This window comes from Pantherophis guttatus, chromosome 5 (genome assembly GCF_059756535.1).
Source record: "Pantherophis guttatus breed Tessera chromosome 5, ASM5975653v1, whole genome shotgun sequence".
Taxonomy (NCBI): domain Eukaryota; kingdom Metazoa; phylum Chordata; class Lepidosauria; order Squamata; family Colubridae; genus Pantherophis; species Pantherophis guttatus.
In genome coordinates, this window is record NC_142067.1 from 98,992,085 (window position 1) to 99,019,819 (window position 27,735).

General features: G+C 36.6%; 1 protein-coding gene across 2 annotated transcripts in view; it reads left to right on the forward strand.

Annotated features, from left to right (window-relative positions):
* Positions 1-27,735, forward strand: part of LOC117666627 (E3 SUMO-protein ligase RanBP2) — a 40,927-nt gene that overhangs the window by 4,119 nt on the left and 9,073 nt on the right. The window contains exons 3-21 of one of the 2 annotated variants that reach the window (XM_087895374.1): positions 515-626; positions 1,249-1,401; positions 1,914-2,144; positions 3,027-3,172; positions 4,080-4,272; positions 5,436-5,526; positions 5,877-6,086; positions 7,774-7,952; positions 8,045-8,220; positions 8,746-8,869; positions 12,263-12,424; positions 13,598-13,735; positions 13,820-13,966; positions 14,806-14,982; positions 15,063-15,146; positions 16,412-16,547; positions 20,116-20,213; positions 20,430-24,891; positions 26,454-26,531. In XM_087895374.1, the coding sequence (XP_087751500.1) occupies positions 515-626; positions 1,249-1,401; positions 1,914-2,144; positions 3,027-3,172; positions 4,080-4,272; positions 5,436-5,526; positions 5,877-6,086; positions 7,774-7,952; positions 8,045-8,220; positions 8,746-8,869; positions 12,263-12,424; positions 13,598-13,735; positions 13,820-13,966; positions 14,806-14,982; positions 15,063-15,146; positions 16,412-16,547; positions 20,116-20,213; positions 20,430-24,891; positions 26,454-26,531 (7,097 nt within the window). The remainder of the gene's footprint in view (positions 1-514; positions 627-1,248; positions 1,402-1,913; positions 2,145-3,026; positions 3,173-4,079; positions 4,273-5,435; positions 5,527-5,876; positions 6,087-7,773; positions 7,953-8,044; positions 8,221-8,745; positions 8,870-12,262; positions 12,425-13,597; positions 13,736-13,819; positions 13,967-14,805; positions 14,983-15,062; positions 15,147-16,411; positions 16,548-20,115; positions 20,214-20,429; positions 24,892-26,453; positions 26,532-27,735) is intronic. The other variant, XM_034419396.3, reaches the window with a different exon arrangement.

Below are 27,735 nucleotides of genomic sequence, written 5' to 3' on the forward strand. Positions count from 1 at the left end.
AGTTGGTTGCATCTTGAATGCTTGTGTATCATTTATTTATTCATTGTATTATTAAATTTATTTGCCACCCATCTTCTATCATGATGATCCTTTGGCTGCCACTTGAATTTCTGTTTTTATCTGTGAATGTGTTTGGTGCATTAAAAAAGCCATTTGGCTAATGCACATCCATCTCTAACGGACATCCCTTACTTCCATCAGTCTGTTAAATTAAGGCTTTGTTTGTATTTTTAAGATATTAATTTTAATTAAAAGGGTTCCCAACATTTCAATTTATTTTATGGTGAATGATCTGCTGCAGTAGCCCTATCAAGGAGCTGTCATTTTACTGTATGTAAAATTAATGATATATATTGCTTAATATACTGTGATCTTGGATAACTAGATTTCTATAAAACTCAATGCTGCTACTTCTAGTTTAAAGAGAGATTACAAAAATAATGGTATAATTTGTCTGACTGATCTGATTTAGTCATCAATTGCCACAATGTTAACGTGCTATGTTTTTCTGAAGGTATATATCTATATATCTCAGTGTCCAAGAAAGAGATCCCAAAGCACACAAATTCTTGGGACAACTGTATGAAGCTGAAAATAATATTGAAAAAGCAGTGGGCTGTTATAAAGTAAGAAATTATGAGTTGGTGTTTTTTCAACATTGCTGTTAGTAGTTAAAATATGTTTAAATAATAAAGTATATTTCGAATATTTCATTTAATGGTAACATAATTATTAAATATACCTTTCTAATGCCTAATGCCCAGTAAAATGTGCTGCTTCCAAAAGTACATAAATAAAGCTTTAAAGAGTTTAGTATTTATTTCATTGAAGATTTGTTAAGCATACAGTATTTCTCAAGCCTAGAAAATTTGTATCCTGTAGCTCCTCAGTGGTAAATTGATTGCTCAAATGTTTAGTGCAGGTCTCAGAGTTAATTTTAATTAAATTAACTTAGGTTTTTTTCCTAGTCAGTCTACTCTTTCTAAATGCAGCTCCTGATATTTCATTTGAAGGTACACATGACTCTTGGCCTGGAAAAGAGCATACCACTGTTTGGAATTCTTTTGTAAAGCTATATTTATTATGTAAAAACTGAATGGGAAGAATTACTGCCCGATATTCTTATTTTCTACCTTTATAATAACATAATTACATATATTCCCATACTTTTAATGTCTCTTTAATATCTTGGTGTATATTTCAAAACCTAATTGAACACACATTTCATCATTTTAATTGGGGCTTTAGCGTTCAGTGGAATTGAATCCAACACAGAAAGATCTTGTATTGAAGATTGCGGAACTGTTATGTAGCAATGATATTACTGATGGAAGAGCAAAATATTGGGTTGAGAGAGCAGCCAAACTTTTTCCTGGAAGTCCTTCAATTTTCCGGTTGAAGGTAATTTTTTTTTGTATACCTGGTTGTAACATGACATCATTATATGATCTCCAAGCATTCTCAATATTTTGGAGGGCAACAGATTGTATGTTGCTTAAGTTTAATTCTTGTTTTGATTATAACATTATATTCATTGATAGCTGCAAGGTTGCAGCAGGCAACAAATGATTGTGTGTAGAGTGAATGTGATAAACACAAGTTTTGGTCAGAAGTTCTAGATAATGATATAAGCAAAATTAAATCTGGCAATAACCTAATAGTTTATCAAAATCGCTTGCATAGTCTGGAGATATTTTACTAATTTTGAAAAGCAAATCTAGTGCTACTTAGCAATAATATTACATCTTCAAACAGCAATGGATTCCTTGATAATTTATATATTGTAATTAATATTAAAAATGACATATTTTATCTAATTTTCTAGAAAAAACTCAAAAATAATACTATTTATTTTTCAAATGGTCATGCTTTTAAAAAAATGTTAAATTCTGCCTTTTTTATCTTTGATACAGGAAAGCCTCTTGGATTGTAGAAGTGAAAATGGATGGAACCAACTTTTTGACTTGATTCAGACAGAATTGTACACTAGACCAGATGATGTATATGTTAATATCAGATTAGTAAAATTATACCTATCAAATAACAGGCTTGGCGATGCTGTGGCACATTGCCAGGAAGCAGAGAAGAAAATATCCTTACGGTCAAATTTGGAATGGTGTTCCTGTGTTGTTCAAACATTTAAGGTTTGTTTACTTGTGTTCTTACAGATATTGAAAAAATATTCTATAGGAAATACTATAGCATGCATTCTTGCTTTTGCTTCAGAAAACTAATAAAGATAGTTTTAGTTTTACATAGTTACGGTTGTTATTGTGGTAATGATACCTTATGATTACTCCTAGATGTTGAAGTTGTTTCAGCTCATAAATGGCCTGGTAGGCTAAAGATGTTTTAACTTACAACTGACAATCATTCTAAACAGTGTGGCCAGTAGCAGGAGGTTTATGGAGCTGAAATATAAAATATCTGAAAAACATGCATTGCCTGTCTACCCTTGAACATTATACAAAAGTTGAATTTATAGCCAGAAATGTTGCATTTCTGCAGCCTGAAGCAAAAGCATAAAAAACAGCTTTAAAACTGAATATCAATGGATTTATGAAGCATCTGTGGAATGGGTCTAGTAGCTATTTTTTCCTGCTTGCAGTGCTTGGGATCCAGGATATTTTATTTATCCTGGCTAAGGTGGAATTTGTTCCATGATCTACATTGTGGTTGACTTTAAGGCATTAAGGCGGATATTAGGAATCATCTGGGATGCATAAAGTATATTAGCATTCCTTGTTTCAGATGAGTTTATTGGGAATAGCACTCTTCCCAGACCTTAGTTTTGTTTCTTAGACATTTAAATGGAATAATGAGGCACAGCTTGTGTTCCAAAAGTCAGCTTCTTGCTATCCCTTTAAAAAAATAATTTCTACAACCTGCATATCTAATTACTTGATGTAAATATTATTGAATTGATTCAGAGTGAACTAAGATCTCTCCTTGGATAATGAAATGAAATGTAATGAAAATCTGATATTTAGTATTACAATATTGTTTCTTTGAATTATTTTCTATAGGAATATCTGGAATCTATAGAGGACTCTGAATCAGATAAAATTAGTTGGAGAAAGATTCAAAGGGATCTTTTACTGGCATACTGTAATCTGGTAGTAATGAAACTTTCTGCTAGAGATGTAGAAGAAAGTAGATCATCACTTGAAAGGTACTTCACTTTGCATATCATATGGAACTCTTCAAATTCTGTCCCTTTTGATCCAGAAGCATTGTGTTTCTATTCTGCCTCTTCAATAATGACCCTTTGCCAGTCTGATATTTTATCAATTGCTTTGTCATGTTTCTTTGTGTGTGTGTGTGAGAGAGAGAGAGGGAGAGAGGGAGAGAGATCTCTACATATTTGCAATGTTGAACCAACTTACCGTATTTTTCAGACTATAAGATGCTCTGGACTATAAGACGCACCTAACTTTTGGAAAAGAAAACAAGGAAAAACTGCCTCCCAGCAATTTGCCTCATAACAGCAAACAGCCTGGTCAGCTTCAGCACAGTCTGATTTAGCACGAGTAGCTGATTGGCTGTTGGATCTGCCTCCCGTAATATCGCCTATCACCTGTTCCAGGCTGTGGGGATCGCCACTGCCCATCGCCACCTATCACCACCTCCGCACATCCCATTTTTGGCATCCGCACATCCCATTTGCGGCCCATTCCAGGCGGTGGGGATAGGTGGTGGCAATCCCCACCGCCTGGAACAGGCTGAAAACGGGGCCTGAAGTCTGAAAATGGGACGTGCGGAGGTGGTGATGGGCAGTGGCAATCCCCGCAGCCTGGAACAGGTAGGTGGTATTCTGGGAAGGAGATCCAACCGCCAATCAGGTGCTTGTGCTAAATCAGACTGTGATGAAGCTGACCAGACTGTTTGCTGCAAGGAGGCAAATTGCTGGGAGGTAGAGGCCGGCAGGTGGGTGGGACTTCGGCAACATTTGCTGTATAAGAGAGAGAGACATTTCCACCCACTTTTGGGGGGTGGGGAGTGCGACTTATACACCGAAAAATGTTGTATTTTTTGTAATGTGACCAAATCCTATTTTTACTTGTTACTTTTTTTTGTAGCTTTGATCATACACTTCATTTGGTAAAATCACATGCAGATGGAAGTGATGAACTTTCTGTCACTTTCCTGGAGATGAGAGGACATTTCTATATGCATGCTGGAACTCTGCTGCTGAAAATGGCCCAGCAGAGTGAGATGCAATGGAGAGCTGTTTCTGAACTGGCAGCTTTGTGTTATCTTCATGCTTTTCAGGTAAACTGTTTTAAACGTTCCTCTGTTCAGGTTTATGTGGGGTATACTATGGAAATGTTGGGGACAAAGCTTGGATCAGTTCTTATTTTGCATACATTTTATTTTCCAAGTTGGTACATTGATATGTATTGCCTATGTATAAAATGGTACACATAAAGGCATCTTTCAACAACTTTAGAGTTTTGGCATTCCTGTTTCTCTGCCCATTATTTCTTTTCCACAGAAATAGAAAGGCAACAGTTTGAAAAATATTAATAAGAGTAGGAATCAAAGAAATATGTTCTTATTCACACACTCTCTGGAGATAAAATTAGACATGTGAAGAGATTCCCCCCCTCCACCCCCACAATAGCCTCTTTGTATACTTTCTCCAGGTTGAGGCATACACTCTGTTCTGGTGCCCAAGCGATTGACTAGGATGAAGGAATGGGAAATAGATTTTCAGAAATAGTTTTCTATACCTTGCTGGCAAACCCTCACCTGATGTTACCTTCCCAGTACAAGACCTACTGACCATATGAAGCCCTTATAAGTAGAACACTGACACTGACATCCCCTAAATCCCGCTGAAGATGTTACCTAGTCTGGTAACAAAACATTCAGAAACCAACCCCCAAGCTTGGAGAACCAATCTCCACTCTCATCCTACACTTGAGCTACAAATATTCACCACTATCGCAAAAGAAACTCCTGGTTCTGGAAGGATAATTCAACCTAAATGGGGATGCTATGGGGAGAATAATGGAATGAGAGACAAAAGAGTGTAGCTCATCTGTATTTTTCCTCTTCTTGGATCTATGTGAATTTCTTCCTGAGTTTATTTGGGGTGGGAGGTCTGTCTTGGTTTATATTTCCTGTATTTTCCCTATGTCCTAAACTTTCCTTAGTCTCTCTTCATTTATTTTTTAAATATGTCAGTGTCTTCAAGTGCAAAAGCAATCCTTAGTGTGCTAAGTGCTGGGTTTTGTTATGAGATTGAGATAATCTGTATACAGTAATCTCTTGGTTATAGCATAAAATCAGAATGAGTGCTGTTTTCAGCCTATAATATAATAAAGTTTTATGACTGTCCAGGATACCTGAAGTTTGTGGAGAAAAATATATTTTTCATATATTTTCCTGCCAAAGGAATTCCCTATATTTGTCTATAATTTTTCTAACAGGTTCCAAGACCAAAATCAAAACTAATAAAAGGAGATCATGCTGAACAAGAAAAGTTGGAAATGTTAGCCTGTGACCGACAGAGCCAGTCTGGTAATATAAATTAAAATAGCAGTTTTGTTCAATTAATCAGTGCATCATCAGGCAAAATATGCAATTGCTGAAAGTTGAAGAAATTTTAAGTAACAGTCACAATTTTAAAATATTAAATTATTTCATTGGTTTAGAATGTGATAAAAATCTACCTTGAGAATAGTCTATTCCTTCAGTGAGAATAGATCACATTCATGTTTGAGATATTTTTAGACTTCTATTCCTTATTAATGTTAAGCGTATTTTAATTTTAAATCTAAATTCTCTAAATTCAAGTTACAGAGTTCTAATTAGTTTTTGGTGTAGTAGAATCTATTCTTGTAATTAATCACTGTCTTTTTATTTTTCAGGCTATATGCTCTTAAACTTAAGCTATGGCAAACAGGATTTTTTAACAGAGGTTGTTGAGTCATTTGCAAATGAGAGTGGACACTCTGCTTTATTTTATGCTCTCTTTGGGGATGCTTCCTCTAAAGAGAACTCATTTCTCGGCACAGACGATATAAAAAATGTTGGTGTACAGGCTCCAGAATGCGTAGAACTAGCTAGATATGATATTGGTAAGATATTTTATTTGAATGCTTAATTTTTACTGTATACTACATTCATAAGGTACAGTGTCATGGTTCCAAACCAAGCCAGCAAAAGAAGAGGCCACACTGAGCAGAATGGGTCTCTACTGGAGTCTCAGCTTGGCATGTGGTGAACAATACAAGTAAAATGGTTTCTAGCCAGCATTACTGGCTTCTGCTAGCCAGTTGGCTATATGGATACAGCACACTCCACCCTCCTGTTCCTAGTTGCTCCCGGCTGGATCCAGCAAGTACTTTTTGGGCCTGGCTCCAGCAAGCACTCTTCAAGCCCGGTTGCTCCCTGGCTGGCTGCAGCAAGTAGTCTTCAGGCCTGGATGGCTTCTGAACTGACCGTAGCTGGCTTGGCTTCCTGGCTCCTCTCCCAGCGTAGGTCCTATCACCCGACACCCATCTGTGGCCCCGTGCATCCCCCTCCCCCTGCACATGTGTGGCAACTCCGAAATGGCGTGTTGTGGCAACTTTGAACGGCATGCTGTCTGGGACGTTGACAGGCAACCCCCTCTACCAAGGGAAATGTATCTGGAAGAGAGCAAGCACATGCACATATTAGCAGCCCCGTAGCTCACCCCGGGTGTCTTGCCTGGGCTTCAAGGGATTTTCCTTATGAAACTTGTTGATCAGTTTTTCCCCCTGTATGTCTCGGCTCCTCAGCCATGGGATACCCTTTCCAATGGACTAAGTACTGCAGGGCCCCCCTATGTACCCAAGAATCTAATACTTGGATGGGGGTGTCCCCATCCACCATTATGGGTCTGGGCGAGTGTGAGGCCGAGGGTCTCCTACTTGATGCCACCACTGGCTTCAGCAGGCCGCTATAGAAGACCAGATGGACCTTCCCCAGTAGGGGTGGGAGTTTTAATTGCACAATCACGGGGTTGATTATTCTGACTATGGGGAATGGACCCAGGTATTTCGGACCCAGCTTTCTGCAAGACAGCTTTAGTCTAAGGTACTTTGTGGAGAGGTACACCTTTTCCCCTACGCAGAATGGCTTTTGTAGTGACCTTTTCTTATCCGCCTGGAGTTTTTGGGTCTCAGCTGCTTTTATCAGTGCCTGGTTGACATTCCCTCAAACTCCCCTCAGGTTATCCATCCACTCCATCAGGTTGCCTAGTGAGGGGGCCTCCTGAGGGAGCTCGGGAATAGGGATGAAGTCCACCCCATATACCAACTTAAAAGGTGTCTGCCCCGTACCGCTGTGTACAGCATTAATATATGTCACCTTTGCAAATGGCAGAAGTTCTGTCTTCCATCCAAATACCAATGGAGCTAGCTATATAGATTTAGCATGCTCCACCCTCCTGTTCCCTCTTGCTCCTGGCTGGCTCCAGCAAGTACTTTTTGGGCCCGGCTCCAGCAAGTACTCTTCAAATCCAGTTGCTCCCTGGGGATGCTTCCTCTAAAGAGAACTCATTTCTCGGCACAGACAGTATCAAAAATGTTGTTGTACAGGCTCCAGAATGTATAGAACTAGCTAAATATGATATTGGTAGGATATTTGATTTGAATGCTTAATTTTTTACTGTATACTACATATATAAGGTACAATTAATTAAACTGGAATTCAAAGTATTTTAAATTTAAAAAAACACTAGTTTCATACCTGCATTCTTAGGTTGTGCCATATCTTCAGAAGTCAATTTTTCTTTCATAGGTGCCATTAGAGCACATGAAGGTAGTCTCCAGCACATCACGTGGCTTGCTCTGCAGTGGAATTCTGCACCAGCTGTGCCAGCCATTCGTAAATGGCTAAAGCAGCTTTTCCATTTGCCCCAGGAGACATCAAGACTTGAAACCAATGCTCCTGAATCCATCTGTATGCTGGATCTTGAAGTAAGAAAATGTTTTCTACATTGAGTTTACTGAAATATCATGAGCATGTACTGTATTTTTAATACAATTTAACATGTGTGTTTTATGAACAGGTGTTTCTACTTGGGGTAATATTTACCAGTAACTTGCAATTACAAGAGAAGTTTAATACTAAGTACACTGTACATCAGCCTCGATTCCTGCCACTGCCAATATGCAAGCAACTTTGTACTGAAAGACAAAGAGCCTGGTGGGATGCAGTTTATACACTCATTCATAAGCAAGCAGTGTAAGTAGTCTGTCTAGTAGATGTTCTTGCGGATATGCCATAGAGGTCAACATTTGATTTTGCTTCTTCACCATTTTCAGATTGGTCAATTCAAATGGGTTCTTAATTTTATCAAATTTTATATTAGATTTGTATTGCACAGTGGTTAAACTGAAGTATTGCAGGCTATCTACCCACTGCCAGGCGTTAGATCCTGACCAGCACAAGGTTGACTCAGCCATCCATCCTTGCGAGGTCAGTTAAAATGAAGACCGAGATTGTTGGGAGCAATATGCTGACATTTGTATCCACTTAAGAGTGCTGTAAAGCACTATGAAGTGGTATATAAGTCTAAGTGCTATTGCTATTGGTCTGGCATCATAAATAATTTGGTTGAGAAGCCTGCCTTTTATATATTTATGCTATTAGATTTATTTTTTAATTTTTCATTTATATTTAAAATAGATTGGCTTGTTAATCAAAAAGAAAAAAACGATTTGAATATTACTCAGTTGAAATGTTTTCTGTATCAATGTTATTTTTCAGCCCTGGAACAGCAGCAAAAGTAAGACTTCTGGTTCAACATGAATTGAATATCCTCAGGGCCTTAGGAAAACATGGTCTTCAACCATCTCTTATAATGCACTGGGCAAAAAGTCTCCTTAAAACAGTAAGTAAGCTACTGCCATTTTCAGTAAATGTAAAGTTATTGTTTAAATTTGTACAGTCCGTGCATTTAAATGCACAGATATTTAAATCTGATAGAATAAATCCAGATTAGAAGTTAATAGATACTGTGTTTTAGTATAATTTATCTAATGATTGAGTCCAACAAATATCTAGTGATATCTACACATGATTACTAGAAAGAACAAAATTCACATATATTTCTGCAATGTAGACAGAATTATGAAATTTATGAGAAACATGAGCTAGGTAACAAGAATTACGACTAATAGGCTTCCGGTTTGGTTTCCGTCGCCGTCAGATGGTCTTTCGAGACCGCCAGCCCCGTCGCCCGTAAAGAGCCGCCTTTACAGCTGAAAGGCGGCTTGAAAAACTCCATTTCCTTAAGGAAATGTGAGTTAGAGCCGGCGAGGGCAGGTAGAGCCCTCTCCGAAGTCCTCAGAGTTTTTGTTTTACTCTTGGGGACGAAGCAGGATGAGGCTCCCTATTCTGCTCGCCGCTGCTCCGGGCTTCGGGAGAACTCTGCTTCTTGCAGAGCCAGGCGACGGGACCAATCCATTCAATGAAAAAGAACAGATTGTTTAAACAAATAGGATGAGATCTGAATTTTGGACCCTAAATCGCAAGTATTTCTAACAACTTTATAAGTGATTTTAAAAGCGAAGAAAAGAGGGGAAAAAAAGTTTAAAATGGTGACTGACTGAGGCTTGAGAAGAAGAAAGCTGAAAGCGAAAGTCCTTCCGCCTGAATAGTTTAACAAGTTACAAAGTAGCAGAAATAATAGCGCTGGCTAGAATTGAAAAGAAAAATTTCTACTCTATGTTTCTCTCTTCTTGGAGATTTGATATTGATATTGTTTGGAGAGAAGTCTTTTTTTAAAAAAAGAGTGTCTGTGTGGCAGGATGGCGTTAAAACTGATAAAGCCAGACAAACAAGCAGTGGGGGGGGGATTCCCCCATTTACAAACCATTTGAACAAGTTCTGAATTTGCAGACTCAGAAGAATGGTTTTAACCTAAAAGAATTTATCTTGGAGGAGATGGCAAGACATGATGAGATTGTGAACCAGAATCTTGAAAAATTTAGGCAGGAAATTAAAGAGTTGGTACAACAAAAATATGCCAATTTGAAACAACAGTTTGTAACAGCTTTGAAAACTTTTTCAGAAATAGTTATAAAGATGGATAAAGATATGAATTTAGAACTAGAGTCTAAAATGGAGGAAGTTGATCATAAGATTTATAACTTGGACAATAAAATACAAAGAATTGAAAATGATTTGATAAATATTCAAGACAATAGCTCAGAAGTAAAGTCTAAAAAGGAAGCTGATCATGAGACTTACAATGCAGATAATATAAAACAAAGGATTGAAAAAGAAGTTATAATGATGCAATACAGGTCCATGGAATTTGCGGTCAGAATGAGGGGATTACAGGAAAATAATAGAGATGATTTGAGAAAGATGTCTGCTGAAGTTCTGGCTGTGATTTTAAAGGTTAGTCCTGAAGAGGTATCCTGTAAGATTGATAAGGCCTACAGAGTAAATTCCTGGGTTGCAAAGCAAAGGCAGTTGCCTAGAGATGTGGTTATTTACTTTACAGATAAAGGAATAAGAAATGATATTGTGCAAAAGTCTTTTAACTCCACTCTAGAACTGAATGGAAGGAAGATTTGGATATACAAAGAGCTGCCGTCCAAGATGTTAAAAGATAGAAAGGAATTTGGATTTTTGGTGACTGAGCTAAAGAAACAAAACATCCCATTTAGGTGGGATGCTCCAGTTGGTATAATATTGAGATACCAAGGAGAAAGATATCAATTAAATACTGTTGAAAAAGCGGAAGAATTTTACTACAAGGTTCTTAAAATGGATTTAACATCTCCATGTATGCCATCAGTGTTAGGAACACAGGAGGGGAATAAAGAAATGCAAAATGAACAAGAGACTGAAACCCAGGCTAAGCAGATGGAGATGGAGGTAATGGAAAAACAAGTCACAGAGGTCCTTTTGGACGAGTTGCTTTTGGATTCTCCTTTAAAGGTTATAGCTGGATTACTTACAAATACAAGAGAGGCGGGTTTGGATTTTAATGCGATGTTTCATCAAGTTACAGACCAGCATGGAAATCAATCAGCTGATATACAAGTCCTAGAAAGGCAATCAGGATGGAGTCTAAACCACAAAAAGTTAAGAAAAGAAGAAGAAGTAGGTCTTACAAAACCAAAAATTTTTAGACTAAACAACAGTCTAATGCCAGTTACTCAAGAGACGACTAAATATAATAAGCGGGACTTATGGATGGTTGATATATGAAAATATAGCGGAGGCAAATTATTGACTTGTACTATTTTGAGAAGAATGACAGATCTCTGCAGTGCTGTGCCTTAGGGATGTGAAAGAAGGCTTCTAACTGAGTGGATTGGAACTTTCTATTTTGAACTCTTTGTAAAATGGATTACGTATATGTTGAGCTATAAGGCATGAGAATTATGGTGGGGCATGCAGAAGATCTGGTTGTTAACCTAACACGGTGGTTGGAATTAATAATCTAGATGAATGACACTACAGAAGATATTATATGGCATATAAATATAAAGTCACTCGGGTGGTTTTTTATATACAACAACATTTATTACTGATGGGGGCAGATGGTAATTGAAGATATTGAATATACTGTTGGAAACAGAACTTGATGTTACCCTAATATGGGCGATGGAATTAATAATCTAGCTGAAAGACATTACAGAAGATATTATATGGATTGCAAACTTAAAGTCATTTGAGGATTCTGTTTATATATGGAAATATTTTTAAGTGGTGTGGTGTGGGCAGAAAAACGAAGATATTAAAATATTATGTATGCTAGACCTGTAGCAAAATGGCTGGAGACATGTTAGGTTACTGATTGTTTAGCTTAGTAAAAGGGATGTTATGTTTAGATATAAAAATATGTAAAAGATTTGAATTAAGAGATATATGTATGGGGGTGGAGGAAGTGGGTAGCTTATGAGTTGAATAAATGCCAAATTAGGAATTATTATAAAGTTTTATAGCTGAAGGTTGCTTTGAAATGTATAGTATAAGGGGGATATAATAACAATGTTAGAAAGAAATGGTTAGCATGTGGGGGTGGTGTAAAAGGATGGTAAAGTATTATTTAACTTGATATCAATGATTTTATCTTGAAGAAGCCATGGAGGGAGAGGGGAGGGTGAGGGGGGGATAGGGAGGAGCGGCGGGTGGGGTGGGGAAAAAGGGGGGGGAAACTTGTATTTGAAAAACTTTTTTTCAATAAAAAATGATGATGAAAAGTAAAAAAAAAAAAAAAGAATTACGACTAATAAAGAATAATCTATGCTGTGTTACTCCATAGGGCTGCAGTCTCAATTCTTTCTATGATCAGAGAGAATACATTGGACGAAGTGTTTATTATTGGAAGAAAGTTTTGCCAATGCTTGAGACAATAAAGAAAAAAAGGAGTATTTCTGAACCTATTGACCCATTGTTCAAACATTTTCATAGTGAAGATATTCAGGTAATGAAGATTAAGACTTTTTCTGGGCTAGGCATCTTACATCAGACCCCCTTTTTAATGTTCTCTCCAGTTTCTACTTCTAATTTTACCTGCTTATCTTCCATCCTATAAGCAAAGGTAATCCTCTACACTTGAGAACTGGAAGCTAAATATCCTTCTTTTGCCCATAAAATTAACAAAATTAACTATCATACTGCGTAGAGTTTCAGTTATTATCCCGTCATAAAGCACATGATCATTGTTTCTCAGTTTTTCCTGGATTATCTGAAAAAGTTAAAATGTCTAAGGAATGATGTACCAGAATTATGAAGAATTCACAACCAGAAGGAATTTTTTTGAAGTTTATTTTGGTATTTTTTTGGTATAAAAATTCTCCCTGTGTATTATGTGAATTATATGTTTGTGATAATATAAAGTATTGTTAAGTGTGTCCTCCATGTCTAATGGTTTACCCAAAACCGATTTCAGTGCTTTCTTTACATGAAACTTATGGTGCTGATAAAAAAGGGCAAAAATATATCTAGATATTTATGTATTGGTATACCAAATGTTAGTGAGCATGATTTCAAAGTCTTTGTGACAGTGAACTGCCCTCCTCTGTATTTAAAGAATAAATTAGAAGTAAAGAACTGTCCATTCTGCTTAATTAGAAATAAGTTTGATAATAATTCTGCATGTATTACTGTAGTCCTTGAATTATGAATGTAATGGAGCCTGACCAAGTCGTAACAGTCGTGAAACAGGATGGTCACAAAGTTTTTTGCAGTGATAAGTGAACACAACAGTTGTAAAACAAACACCGCAGTCATTCAACCCCATTCTTCACTATGGTATGGTTTTGCTGAAACCAGAAATAAGTGCTGGTTTTCAACAAAATCATCATAAAATGTGGTCGGGTGACATCAGGATGATGCAAATGACTGTTTGCTGAGTACCTGAATTGCAGTCATGTGACCAGAAGATGGGGAGTCCAATGTTGGAATTACGATCTGGGTTATAAGTCCCTTTTTTCAGGTAGGTCATAATTTTGACTGGTCAACTGGTCTAGGACTGCCTGTACACACTGGAGTGACTGTTTTTTAGGTATCACCAAGTTACCATAGTTAGACATTTATAAAACATTTGTATAATGAGAAATTGTTTAGGTAAAACTAACAAATTAGTTTTCCTTAGCTTTCTCAGGTTGAAGAATATCAAGAAGAAGCACGTATAGCATTTGCTATTTTGGATGCTGTTGATGGTAAAACAGATGATGCTACACATGCATTTGAAGCTATTAAAAATGTTGTTGCATATTGGAATCTTGCTTTGGTAAGCATGAATTTCTAAATGGGATCTCTCTCTACCCTTTCTTATGAATGACATACAAAATGACAATCTCTTTTGGTTTGATAGATTTTCCAGAGGAAAGCTGAAGAGATAGAAAATGATGGTCTGTCACCAGAAGAACAAGAAGAAGGCAGGAAATATTTGAAAAAAAGTAGGGATTATCTCCTAAAAATAATTGATGAGAGCTGCATGGATTCATCTGTCGTTGAAAAGGTTCATGATTTAGTTTAGTTTTTTAAAAGAATTCTTAGGGATATCTATGTGGGAACTTTTTAGGTTTGATGACTTAGTAGGCATAGCTGTAGCTTACTAAAAGAGGCTATAATATATGGAATATATGGAAACTCAAGAAACTGAGTACAAAGATGGATGGCATTTGAGCCCCAACACGTATTCCTTTGAACTAAATTTCCTGCTCAAATGGAAGCCCACTTCCCATAAAGACACCAGTTACTTTTCTCAGAGCTTCTTACCCCATCAGGTTTGTTTCTTCAACACCACACAAGAACAACTCCATTTTGTGATAATCTCTTCCAAGATCACATAGTCAACCTATCTGTTTTAGGCTCATCCCAGGCTTTTTTTTTTTTTTAAAAAAAACAATTTTAGTAGAGCTTCTTACATGCATCCTTTCAGTTCTGTACATCTCTTGAATTCCAGTGCTTTTCCAAGATTGTCCAGTGGTCCTATCCTCAACCACTCTGAGGTGACTTAACTTCTAATTTACTAGATGCTTTGACATTTTGCTTGGGTCACACATAATAACCCATGATGATACTTTTGGATCAAAGAGATGTGAGAATTATGATTTATAAATTATCCTAGAAGAAGTTTCAAATCATACTAAAAAAACCTGAATGGTGTAAATTAGAATATTTGCACTTTATAAAAAACTCTGGTTTAAGTGTCTATGATCAGCTAAATTAATGCAGTGAGGTAGAAAATTGTAAAATCAGACATGCTTTAATCAAAGCAGAACATAATTTCTTCAGTTACAGAGTTATATATCCAATGAATCTAAAATCAGACATATACTATAATTTCCCCCCTAGTTACCTGTATCCATCAGGACAGTTAAGGAGATGCTGGAAGGCATAATGCAGGATCTTGGAGATAATGGAGAAGAAAGGAGTCTTGTGAATAATTTGAGCCACCTTGTGGAATCAGAAGTGAAACATTCTACGCCGTCACCCACAGCATTTTCATTATCTCCAAGTAAAAGTTACAAGGTATGTCAAACTCATGTTTGAAAGCTCTTGTATTTTCATTAGTTTGATTAGTTTAATTGGTTTAACAATTGTTTTTTCAGTTCTCTCCCAAAACTCCCCCTCGCTGGGTCGAGGACCAGAAGTCTCTGCTGCAGATGATTTGTCAGCAAGTGGAGTCCATTAAGGTAAACCAAACAACTGTACACTAAGCATAAGTTGTAAGTTTTGTTCTAGGACAGCCGTGTGGTACTTTAATGTTATCAGGCAGAATTGAGATGGGTGTCAAAAATCCCAAAAGATGATATGCAAACAATTATAATACTATCCTACAACACTTATGATTCCTGAATGAAGAAAGAAAGAAAATTTATTTTAAAATTACTAGATGAATTATTTAGAAGAAGCAGCTCTTACTAATCTGATTCAAATATAATCAGATTTTGATTACAAATTTAACTAATATTAATATTTTGCTGGGCAGATAATTAATTATGATAGTAATCCTTTTTAACAATTGATTTGCAGTTAGGTTTATTAGTATTAGTGCTACTGAACTTGATTCCTTAGACCAATATGATACAGCTGAAACAGCACTATCCATGTTCAAGAGATAGAAATATCTGCAAGCTTGGTGGCTCCCCATGGTACATTTTATGGGTAATTTTTTTCTAATATGAAAACTATGGAATAGTGACTGAATTAGTTGAAAAAGAAAGCAGGAAGAAGTTGCTGATGCAGAGTTATCTATAGCAATGCCAATCCCACTGTTTCAAAATGTTACTTGCTGGTGGATGGAGAGCCTGGCTAGAAAAGAAGTCAAGGAATTCAGAGTGGATGTAGAAGAAGGAGAAGGAGGATGTAGAAGGAAGATATGTGTTCATGCTCCTTTTGGTAGGCTCCAATTCTGAAAAAAATGAGCAAAAGATAATAGAATGGGGAGAATGAGATGAATACAAATTATCATTGATTGATTAGATCGCTCTCTGACTTGCATTATGGAAGGAAGGCTGTATTTCACACAAAATTGATAACATCATTTTGCTGTTCAGTATATCTTGTTCCTGTTTAGTTGTGGCTTTAAAATGCTCAAATTTGGGTCTAGGAACCCTTAAATATTGTAAAGTGTAAAGGTAAAGCTATACAAAGGTAGGATTAGGAGAAGAGCTGCCTGTTGCCCCTGAAAATCCCTTTTTGAAGCCTGAATTGATCTGGCCAGCTAGACATTTTCAATATAAAGCAACCTTTTTAATAGCAACATTTTGTGTTGAATTCCACTTTTTATTTTTTCATGATCCATGATTCAGCACCATAGCATTAATGAAAATTTTATCTCCCTAAAGAAGGATGTATTAGCATATATATGCACTGATTTCCTTTTTCTATTGTATTATGATTTTTTGAAAATACATTGGTGTTAGGATCACTGATGTCAGCCCTCTGCTTTTTATAGCATGAAATGCAAGAAATGAAACTTAACAACTCTAACACAAATCTGTCTAATCGGTGGCCAGCTGAAAGCTATGCAACAGAGACAATGCCAGATGGATATCAGGGAGCACAAAACTTTCATGGAGCACCATTAACTGGTACGTATATGATGAAAATAAAGAATATTACTGGGACTAGTAACAGTAGTGTTATATGTACCCACAACAGGACCAATTTATTTAGTAGGAGTGGCTAGTATTGAAATACACACTATTAATCTTGGGGAGAAAAAAAAATGGACTCATTTTGAGTGGGATGAAATACAGTGAGGCCTCTCTCACCATTCAAGAAGCACTTGGTAGCTATGTGGAATAAACAATTTAGAATTTTTAGATGGAGAATACCTTGTTTCCCCAAAATAAGACATCCCCTGATAATAAACCCAACCGGGCTTTTGAGCGTATGGCAATAAGGCCAAGCACTTATTTCAGGGTTCAAAAAAATATAAGACGGGGTCTTATTTTTGGGGAAACAAATGAAATTATGAAATATAATTTATTAAGGCACTTAGAAAACCCTCAGAAATGAAAGAGTAGAAGGAATTATACACATTCATCTTCAGCCAAGGATGCAAAAATTGTGTAAACACACGTAAAAGAATCAGCAGCGAATGTCCGTGACTGAATTTTAAAGTCTGGGAGGAATTTTCTCTTGGTATTAGGTTTAAGCTTCCATTTGGTTATTTATGGGTACCACTTGGGTGGTTTCTTTTTTATTAGCAGTAATCTTAAATTTCTATTATAGTGGGAATTGCCTATTAGGGTACCATTAACGGTATTTTTCTTATGGTTGCCAGTAAGATCAAGGTAGGATTTGAATTGGGCTTCCTTGAGGTTTCAGGTTCATTTTGGTATGAAGGTTAACTTTCAGATAAGTTTGTATGATTGCTGGTCATCTCAGATTTACATCATAAAGAGATTCTTTGGCAAAGTAATATCTGAGGGTAAGGATGAGCATAGTGTTAGGAGCTTTATTGAGGTCTATAGTTCATTTTGCTGTGAAGGTTACATTTATAGTGGTGGATGGTAATTTTAAAATCATGTTACAACAGGGACAGTTTTCTTTAAGAAGCTTTAGGGTAAACGTGCTTTGCAATTAGGGTTAAATTAGTATTGACCTTAAAATTCCTTGAAATCTGTAGCTATGTTTTACAAGATGATTGATTTTATTAATGTTTACAAATGGCAACTTTGCATTCATATTACTATAGGTTTTGCTTGCTATAGAATTTTTTATTTTATTTTAATGGATAGAAGTTATGGCCTAACTGTAGATCTTTCCTTGAGGGTTAGGGTTAGGTGCATAGTCACATTTAATGGAGCTATTAATTTACCAGTGAGTTTTTATCAGTATTGCTAATCTGATAGTCATCTTCCCATGGGGAATGCTTCCAAGGTAACTTTGAGGTGGGAAAAAAATCCGTTTTCAATAAGTGTCAGTAAGGTTAATGTTGGCTGCTGTGAACTGTGGGTAATTAAATTTGGAGTGAAGGTTAGTATTACGATATATTTTTATGGTTATCACCAGTCTTAAATTCATCTTGCAGTGGGGAATTCTATCTGAGAGCACAGCCAATTTACAAATTTTATTTTGACATTAAAGTTATTGTAAACTTCCTTGAGATCTGTAGTTCATTTGATTTGAGGGTTAGCTTTAGAATAGAATAGAATAGAATTTTTTATTGGCCAAGAGTGATTGGACACACAAGGAATTTGTCTTGGTGCATATGCTCTCAGTGTACATAAAAGAAAAGATATGTTCATCAAGAATCATAAGGTGCAACACTTAATGATAGTCATAGGGTACAAACAAGCAATCAGGAAACCATATCAATATAAATCGTAAGGATACAAGCAACAAAATTACAGTCATACAGTCCTAAGTGGAAGGAGATGGGTGGTGGAAACGATGAGAAGATTAATAGTAGTGCAGACTTAGTAAATAGTTTGACAGTGTTGAGGGAATTATTTGTTTAGCAGAGTTATGGCATTCGGGGAAAAACTGTTCTTGTGTCTAGTTGTTCTGGTTTGCAGTGCTCTATAGCGTCGTTTTTGAGGGTAGGCATTGAAACAGTTTATGTCCAGGATGTGAGGGGTCTGTAAATATTTTCACAGCTCTCTTTTTGACTCATGCAGTATACAGGTCCTCAATGGAAGGCAGGTTGGTAGCAAAACTCAACTTACATTGAGTTTTCTGGTTAATGGTAGACTTAAATTCATGTTTCAGCAGGCAGCGCTTTCTGAGAGAACCCATTGAATATATTTCTTTTGCTGTTAGGATTAGATGTCCTTGAGGTCTAAGGTTAAATTTAATGGAACAGTTAATTTTTTTGGTCAATTTTAGTGATTAGTCCAATCTTACGTTTGCATTAAAGGTATTGTATGCTTGCTCTGAACATTTTATGATAATTCTTATGTCATAAGTATGGAAGTAATAATTGTGGTTAGAATTAAATTTAATGATACTGTTAGGTTTTGGGTTAATTGTTATCGTACTTGGTAGTCATATTCCTATTGTCTCCATTGTACCTTTTAGGTAAAGAATTGTTTCTTGGCTAGGCTTCCCTGAGGTTCAAAATAACACTTAATAGATAGCTTTATGATCAGTATTTATTAGTATAAAAAGTCTTAAATTTTTCATATTATGATATTTTTGCTGAAAATTTTTAACTTTTAATACTTTTAACTTTTAATAAATGTTAAATATTGTATTTAAAGTTGAAGAATTAAAAGTTATGACTACATTAGACTTCCTAGAGGTTGATGGTTCCGTTTATGTGAAATTTAGACTAGTAAAAAACCAAAGAAACCTTACTGAAGAATCTAAATGACCCTGAATATCTCCTGATATCTCCCTGACATATCTTATTTTCCCTTGTTGGATGGACCTTTGGGAATGTTGATAGTTTAAATCGCTGATGTTGAGGTTCTGGATCAGGCATAGAGGAATAGACTGTTAATCAAAAAGTTGATTAGAAATTATTCTCAGCTTGGTAATATACTCAAGGTCAATTGGTCTCTTTATGAAAACTTTGCCACCCCACATTTTAGGGCTTTTACTCATTTAACTCCTACTCTCTGGAATTGATTTCTCCCTTGAGTAACCTGTAGAATTCATTTTTTTAAAAAAAAAGCTTAGTTTTAAAAAATCTCTTAAAATGCTTCTTTTTGCAAAACCTTTGAGAAACTGAAGAAATCTTTTCTATTTTTTTTACTATTTATTGTAGGCTAATACTGAATTTATGCTTTATATTATTTTTAAAAATGTGCATAAATTATTTATATCATAATACTGGTTTATACTGTATATAATTTTGATTTATCTTTATTGTGCTTTATCATAATGGCACACTAAATAAAATTCCTGTATTATTAAAGCGTTCTAGGAAGATGTCATTGAAGACTGATAATGAATGACATCCCAACAATGAAGAATTTTAATTCGATAATAGTTTGTTCAGAAGGGGTTTTTATTAAAATTATTTAGGGATAAGAGGAATTTAAGAAAGTTTCAATTTACTGAAATTTTAATCTTAAAATCCAGTTTAAAAATGATCAGAAGTGCAAAGTATTAGACTATGCCATCGTATTATGGCATGAAATAGTAACAGTAAAATTGCAGGGAAATTTATAAATTTTCTAACTCTGATATTTTCTGTGTGTTCAGTTGCTACTACAGGACCATCAGTCTATTACAACCCATCACCAGCATATAATTCTCAGTATCTTCTACGACCAGCAGCAACCAATGTGACTCCCACAAAGGTAATGTTCAGTATTTCTGGAAAGGGAGGTAAGCTTCCAATTGTATTTTCATCTTTTAAAAGTTGAGGCAGTTACATAGTTTGCAAAACACAGTAGAAATTAGCAATATTGAAAAAAATAATGAAAACAAAGCAATTATTATTTTTTTAAAAAATTAGTATTCAGTGTTTCATAAAGGATGCATTGAACCTAACACTGAGCTTTGTTCTTTTTTAGGCTCCTGTGTATGCCATGAATAGACTTACACCCCAGCAACATATATATACATATCAACAGCCCATGCATACTCCTCCACTGCAGAATACATCTGCTTGTATGTTTTCACAGGATATGTATGGTGCACCACTGCGTTTTGATTCTTCTGCAACTGGAATGTTGTCTCCACGAGGCAATGAAGACTACTACAATTATAGTGTGCCACCAACAAGCACGAATCCACCCCTCCCCGAACCAGGCTACTTTACAAAACCTTCCATAGCACCTCCTGTTTCCAGATCTGCAGAAACAAAGGTGATAGAATTTGGGAAGTCAAACTTCGGACAGCCTCCTGTATCAGCAGATGGAACAAAACCTTCATTAATAACTTCTACCCAGCCAACCACTTTTAAATTTAATTCTAATTTCAAATCTAATGATGGAGATTTCACTTTTTCATCGCCTCAAGTTGTAGGACAGCCCCATAATGCAAACTACAACAACAGTGACAGCCTGTTGGGTCTTTTGACATCAGATAAACCCATCAAAGAGGATCGATATTCAGGACAGAAACCACCTGCTGAATATGTCACAGGACAGCGCAACATATTCAGTTTTGGCAGTAAAAATTCTTCTGGTGTTTCATTAACAGATAAAATGGGACATACTCAATCGAAGCCCTCTGGATTTGGCAAGGATGATATGTTCGGTTGTCAAGAACCTGGCAAGCCTGTATTTGGAACGCCAAACTTAGATGGAGCAAACAGAAGTCATGAAACAGATGGTGGCAGTGTCCACGGTGGTGGTGATGAAGAAGATGATGGTCCCCATTTTGAACCTGTTGTCCCACTGCCTGACAAAATTGAAGTAAAAACAGGTGAAGAAGATGAAGAAGAGATCTTCTGTAACAGAGCAAAACTTTTCCGTTTTGACAGTGAATGCCGAGAATGGAAAGAAAGAGGTGTTGGTAATGTCAAAATTCTGAGGCATAAAATAACGGGCAAAATTCGACTACTTATGAGACGAGAACAGGTGCTAAAAATTTGTGCAAATCATTATATAAATCCTGATATGACTTTGAAACCAAATGCCGGGTCAGACAAATCTTTTGTATGGCATGCTTTGGACTATGCAGATGAATTGCCAAAACCTGAGCAACTTGCCATTAGATTTAAAACTCCAGAAGAAGCAATCCTTTTCAAGCATAAATTTCAGGAAGCACAAAATAGTTTGAAAGGTGCTGGATCAGATCTTGGTCGGCAAGTGGTTCCGAACATTAGGTCATCAAGAGAAACTGCTACACAGGATAGGAAAGAGCCTGGTAAAGCTGAAACTGGATTCCTGAATGCTGGATTTCACTTCAAGAGTGGGGGGACCTCCTTCAGTGGTAGCTCTCAGGTTCCTAATCCTGACATTAACAGCACAGCAAAAAATACCAATGCCAGGAACACTTTCTCAATTACATCAGGTGGAACTACACCAACATCCTTTTCATTTGGGAAAGATGTTTCTGGAACACACACAACGTATGGCTTTGGAGAGCAGTTCATGTTGAAGAAAGACCAGTGGGAATGTAGCACGTGTTTAGTTAGGAATAAAATAACCTCACAAACGTGTGTAGCATGCCTGTCTCCAAACCCAGCTAATTGGGAAGCCCAGGCTGTACTTCCAGAAGAATCATCTGCATCTTTAAAGCCTGGCAGTGAGGGAGCACAGAATACATTTGGAACAATTTCTACTACCGTGGAGAACCAGTGGGAATGCAAGAATTGTTCTCGAAAAAATGAAGCAAGTGCTTCTCATTGTATTAGCTGCAAGAGTCCCAGTGGAATCAGTACTCCAACGTTTGGTTCACAAACCTCATTCAAATTTGGCCAAACGGATACTTCAAAAGATACTTCAGAAGTTCCACAGAGTGGCTTTGGGGCTGCTTTTATGAAGAAGGAAGGACAATGGGACTGTGGTATATGTTTAGTACGAAACGAAGGCTCTTTGCTAACTTGTGCAGCTTGTCAGGCTCCAAATCCCTCTTGTGATGCTGCCCCTCTGTCTGCTAATGGCCCACCAGCTGCTTTTGGCTTCAAGAGCAAGTTATCTGAATCTGCTGGCAAACCACAAGAGACAGGTTTTAAATGTGAAATATCAGGCAAGACTTTTAAATTTGGCTTTTCCACAGAGCAAGAAAAGTCTCCCTTTCCATTCCAGGTTCCTGCTACTACTGAGCCAAAGGCTATAAAAGGAGGGTTTAATTTTTCAATGCCTATCCCACCAGGAGAATTTAAATTTGGTATTCAGGACTCTAGTAAAGAGGTTGCAAATGCTGAACAAAACAAAGAAGTTAATGTCTTTAAAAGTATTGATGAGAAAGAGGATATCGGTGAGAAAGAGACGGAAACACAGTTGCCCAGTGCATGTAACAAACCAAGCAGTGATTTGGTTTTTGGTCATCAGAGCAATACTTTCACTTTTGCTGATCTTGCCAAATCAGGTGAAGGATTTAAGTTTGGTCAAAAAGATCCTAATTTTAAGGGCTTCACAGGTGCAGGTGAAAAACTCTTTTCTTCTCAGATTTCTAAAATGTCTTCCAAGCTTAATACTTCTGCTGACCTTGAAAAAGATGATGATGCATATAAAACGGAAGATAGTGACGATATTCATTTTGAACCTGTTGTTCAGATGCCTGAGAAAGTGGAACTTGTGACAGGAGAAGAGGATGAGAAGGTACTGTATTCACAAAGAGTGAAACTGTTCAGGTTTGATGCAGAAATTAAGCAGTGGAAAGAGCGTGGCGTGGGGAACTTGAAAATCCTTAAGAATGAAGTTAATGGTAAACTCCGGATGCTCATGAGGCGTGAACAAGTATTGAAGGTTTGTGCAAATCACTGGATCACAACTACTATGAATCTGAAACCTCTCTCTGGCTCAGACAAAGCATGGATGTGGCTGGCTAATGACTTCTCTGACGGGGATGCAAAGCTAGAGCAATTGGCAGCTAAATTCAAATTTTCAGAACAGGCTGAGGAATTCAGACTGAAATTTGAAGAATGTCAAAGACTGTTGCTGGATATACCACTTCAAACCCCACACAAACTTGTAGATACTGGAAAGACAGCTGAGCTGATACAAAAAGCAGAAGAAATGAAAAGTGGGTTGAAAGATCTTAAAACCTTCCTTACAGATGATAAAACTAAACTTACAGATGAAGAGAAAACTTTAGTGTCTTCTAACAGTTCTGATCTAGTTATAAAGCCACATGCTGAAAGTACTGGACCTACATTAGAGTGGGACAACTATGACTTGCGTGGAGAAGCTCTGGATGATAGTACTGACAGTTCAGTGTATTCAATGCCTCGGGCAAGTAGCCCTGTGAGGAAAAATCTATTTAGATTTGGAGAGTCTACCACAGGATTTAACTTCAGTTTCAAATCCGCACTAAGTCCTTCAAAATCTCCTTCCAAACAGAATCAGAGTAGGATTTCTGTTGGTACAGATGAAGAGTCTGATGTCACCCAAGAAGATGAAAGAGATGGTCCATATTTTGAACCAATCATACCTTTACCTGAACTTGTGGAAGTAACAAGTGGTGAAGAAAATGAGCAAGTAGTCTTTAGTCACCGAGCTAAACTATATAGATACGATAAAGATGCTCACCAATGGAAAGAGAGGGGCATTGGGGATATAAAAATCTTACAGAACTATGACACTAAACAGGTTCGTGTAGTTATGAGAAGGGACCAGGTGTTAAAGCTTTGTGCCAACCATAGAATAACCCCCAATATGAACATCCAGCAAATGAAAGGTGCAGAGCGAGCCTGGGTGTGGACTGCATGTGACTTTGCTGAAGGGGAAAGAAAGATGGAGCTCTTCGCTGTCCGGTTTAAACTTCAGGATGTTGCTGATTCATTTAAGAACATTTTTGAGGAAGCAAAACATGCTCAAGAAAAAGACATATTAATCACACCACTCTCTTCCCGTACTAACACCCCAAAAGAATCTCCCTGTGGAAAGATTGCTGTTGCAGTATTGGAAGAAACCACCAGGGAGAGAACTGATTTAAAGGAGGCTGAAGAAACAGTTGTCGAACCTGCAGAGACTTCAGCAGTAGTTGAGGGCACAGCCGAGATGCCAACGAAAGCTGTTGTTTCCCCTCCTAAATTTGTATTTGGCTCGGAGTCTGTTAAAACTATATTTAATAACAAAAAATCAAAGCCTTTTACATTTGGAAACACATCAGCCACAGGATCACTCTTTGGTTTCAGTTTTAATGCCCCTCCCAAGAGCAAAAGTGATGATTCAGTGTGTCAGACCATGAATGCAAAAAAATCAGATAGCTCACAGGATGCTATGGCTTGCAGACATGCAGAACATCAAGAAAGTAGTAATGCTGCTAATTGGAAGCCCCCAGAAAGCCAAGGAGAAACCCCAGTGACTACCTCAAAAGCAGAAGCGGTTTCTAACTTTTCATTCAAAATACTAGAAAAAGGTAAGCATTTCTTGAATTGTAGTTTACTTACAAGCTGCAGCTAAAGTCTTTGAATACAGTATATATTTTTGTATCACCTGCCTTTAAAAAATTATGATGCTTATCAAAGCACTTTTTTTACTAAACCTTCAATGCTAAACTAAAAATGTTTCTGTTAGAAATAGATTTCCATAATTGTCTTTAGATTCTTTTTGATTCCTACAATTACATCTTTGGGTATGGTTTTAGATGCTATTATTTGACTGCTTTTTTATTTCTTGAAAAATCAAAATAGACGAATTATCTTAAGTAATTAATGAAATTGCCTAAAAATTTAAATGTATTTGTTATATACATTTCTCATAGATATTTTTCTGTAATTAAATTTTAGAGATACAGATGCAGTTGAATTGCAGCTATTAGCACATAATTCCCAGGTTATATCCAGACTTTATTCTCTTCATTTGATTCCCCAAAAAGCCACCTTTAAGGATTAAGGAGCCTCAAGAAAGGCCTAGTATGGTAGGGGCAAGAATCAGAAAATTGAATAGAGGTTATCACATTTTACATAATATATCTTGCTTTAAACCATATTACAGTTTGTTAAGTTTGGGATTTGCATTTTATATAAATCCACCCATTATATTTTATATACAAGTCTGTAACGTTTAATTGGGTGAAATAGTGCATCATAGAGCAACAATTTTTGAACCAAGGTACCTAAGTTTAGAGAATGTGTCCAAAATCTGGGACCCATGACTCTGTACATTTGAAATTTGGCAAACTTGTGATCACTTCAGTGTTGCTATGCTGCTGCCCAAAGGTTAGACCAGTCCCTCCATCAGCTGCTGGAAATCACGTACACCTGTTCCATCCTAGCCCTCTGGAGGCAGGTAGACCAGTGTGTGATCAGGCCAGCAAGAAGTTAGAAGTTGCTTCCACTGCTTTTTTGCTCTTGGTCAATCTGTTTCTCTGTTTAGTAAAAAAATATATCTGAAATGATGACCTAATGGGTAGTAAACTGTAATTGATTTAGTCAAAGCATTGTGTGTGAATATAGTCATTATGACTTACTGATAAACAGCATCAGCATAGAGCAGGGGTGTCAAACTCACGGCGCCACGGCTGCGTCACATGACATATCAGGACTTTACCCCCCCTTTCCCTAAACTGGGTGTGGGCATGGCCAGCGAGTGACGCATCCAGCCCATGGGTCGGGAGTTTGATAGCCCTGGCATAGAGTATATGAGCTCTTCCAGCTGTTATTTTCAGTGACAATAGAAAGTAGAATCAGCATTTTCACCTAATCAATTCAGTTGTTTGATGACTGTAATGATAAAAAAAAAAACTTAATAGAAATTTTAAAAAAGATATAGAGAACAAATGATTAAAGACTTGCAGAACTGCAAGTTTTGCTTTAAGTTTGTAACTACTGCCATTATAAATATAAAAATAACATAATGCAATTTTTGTTGAGTGTTGTAAACATGCAATATTACTGTCATTTTTAATTATTCATCAGTGCCCATTTCTCCTTTACTAATGGTAACTAAGTACTTATATTAATACAATTTATTTTTTAGGATTTAATTTTAGTCTTTTTAAATCTAACCCAATGGCCTTTTGGACGAGTTCATCCCCCTCTCAATCCAGTAGTGAAGGTATTTACAATGAATGAAGTGGTGCATCACTTCTTGGAAATCACTGACAGCTTTCAAATTCTCATCAAATAACTTATTTTAACAGTATGGAAACAGAAAGATTAACATGCACGTTGAAGAAAAATAGATTGCATTGATTTGTGATATAAAGGCTGATTCTTTAAATACTTATTGTTTAGTTCTTTTATCTTCTATGCACTTATCTATTGGCTTTCAATTGTTGCTTGACTTATGATGATAAAAATTTAGTAAGGGTGCTTGCTGGTCTTGATGGAAGGTAGAAGGAATTTGAGAGAATTGTTGTATTATCCTTTTAAAGTGAATTTTGATGATGGGAGTGTATTGTATTAACATATAAGGGGTTTCTCTTTTCCAAAATGCTTTCCAGAGGATTTGGCTTATTTATGAACAAGCACAACTACCAAAATACCAATTGTCCACAATCTTTGTTTTTAATTCTATTTTTCTTCTTTAGTATTTCAAAGCTGCTACCTTTTCATCAAATTTAAAAAATGCCGTGTTAAGAAAAAGAAAAAACAAAACATTTTCATTACAGATACGATATCTTCAATCCAAACTGGCCCGTAGATTAACAGAAGGATTTCTTCTATTTAGTGAAAGAGCTATCGATAGAAGAGAGGTTCCCATGATAGAGAGCACCAAGAGAAGAGAATATCTGTAGCTCAGGATTGAACTGTGGAGCCCTTGGTGCTCTCTGCTTGCAATATTTCATTACCTGTCTTGGGGTGAAGAAAGGAGGAAATCTTCTCAAGAGGAAAGCCACATCCCCACCAACACTGATAGGGCAAGCTACTGTATATTAACAGGAAGCAAACCCCACTCTCAGTAGCATTGATGATGTTACCTAGTTGGGTAATATCGAACAACCAAACTCAGAAAGCAGCAAGGACTCCACAATAGAAAGCAGTAAGGAAGAGACTGCTTCCTTCTGTAACTTCTTATTCTATTTTTCATAGGTTCTTCATATTCCAGAGGAGATTGTTAGCAGGTGGTAATAGCATAGGAAACTTCTGGTAAATATTTGCTTCACAGTCATTTTATAAATAGAATTTTATAGATCTTTAAATCCAAGCCAAAAATTCTATAAATGCTAACATTCAAATTTTCTAAATTTATTTGAAACACATTTTTTCATGCTAGTTTTCTCCATTATCAGAACAGAGAACTTTTTGGAACCTTCAAT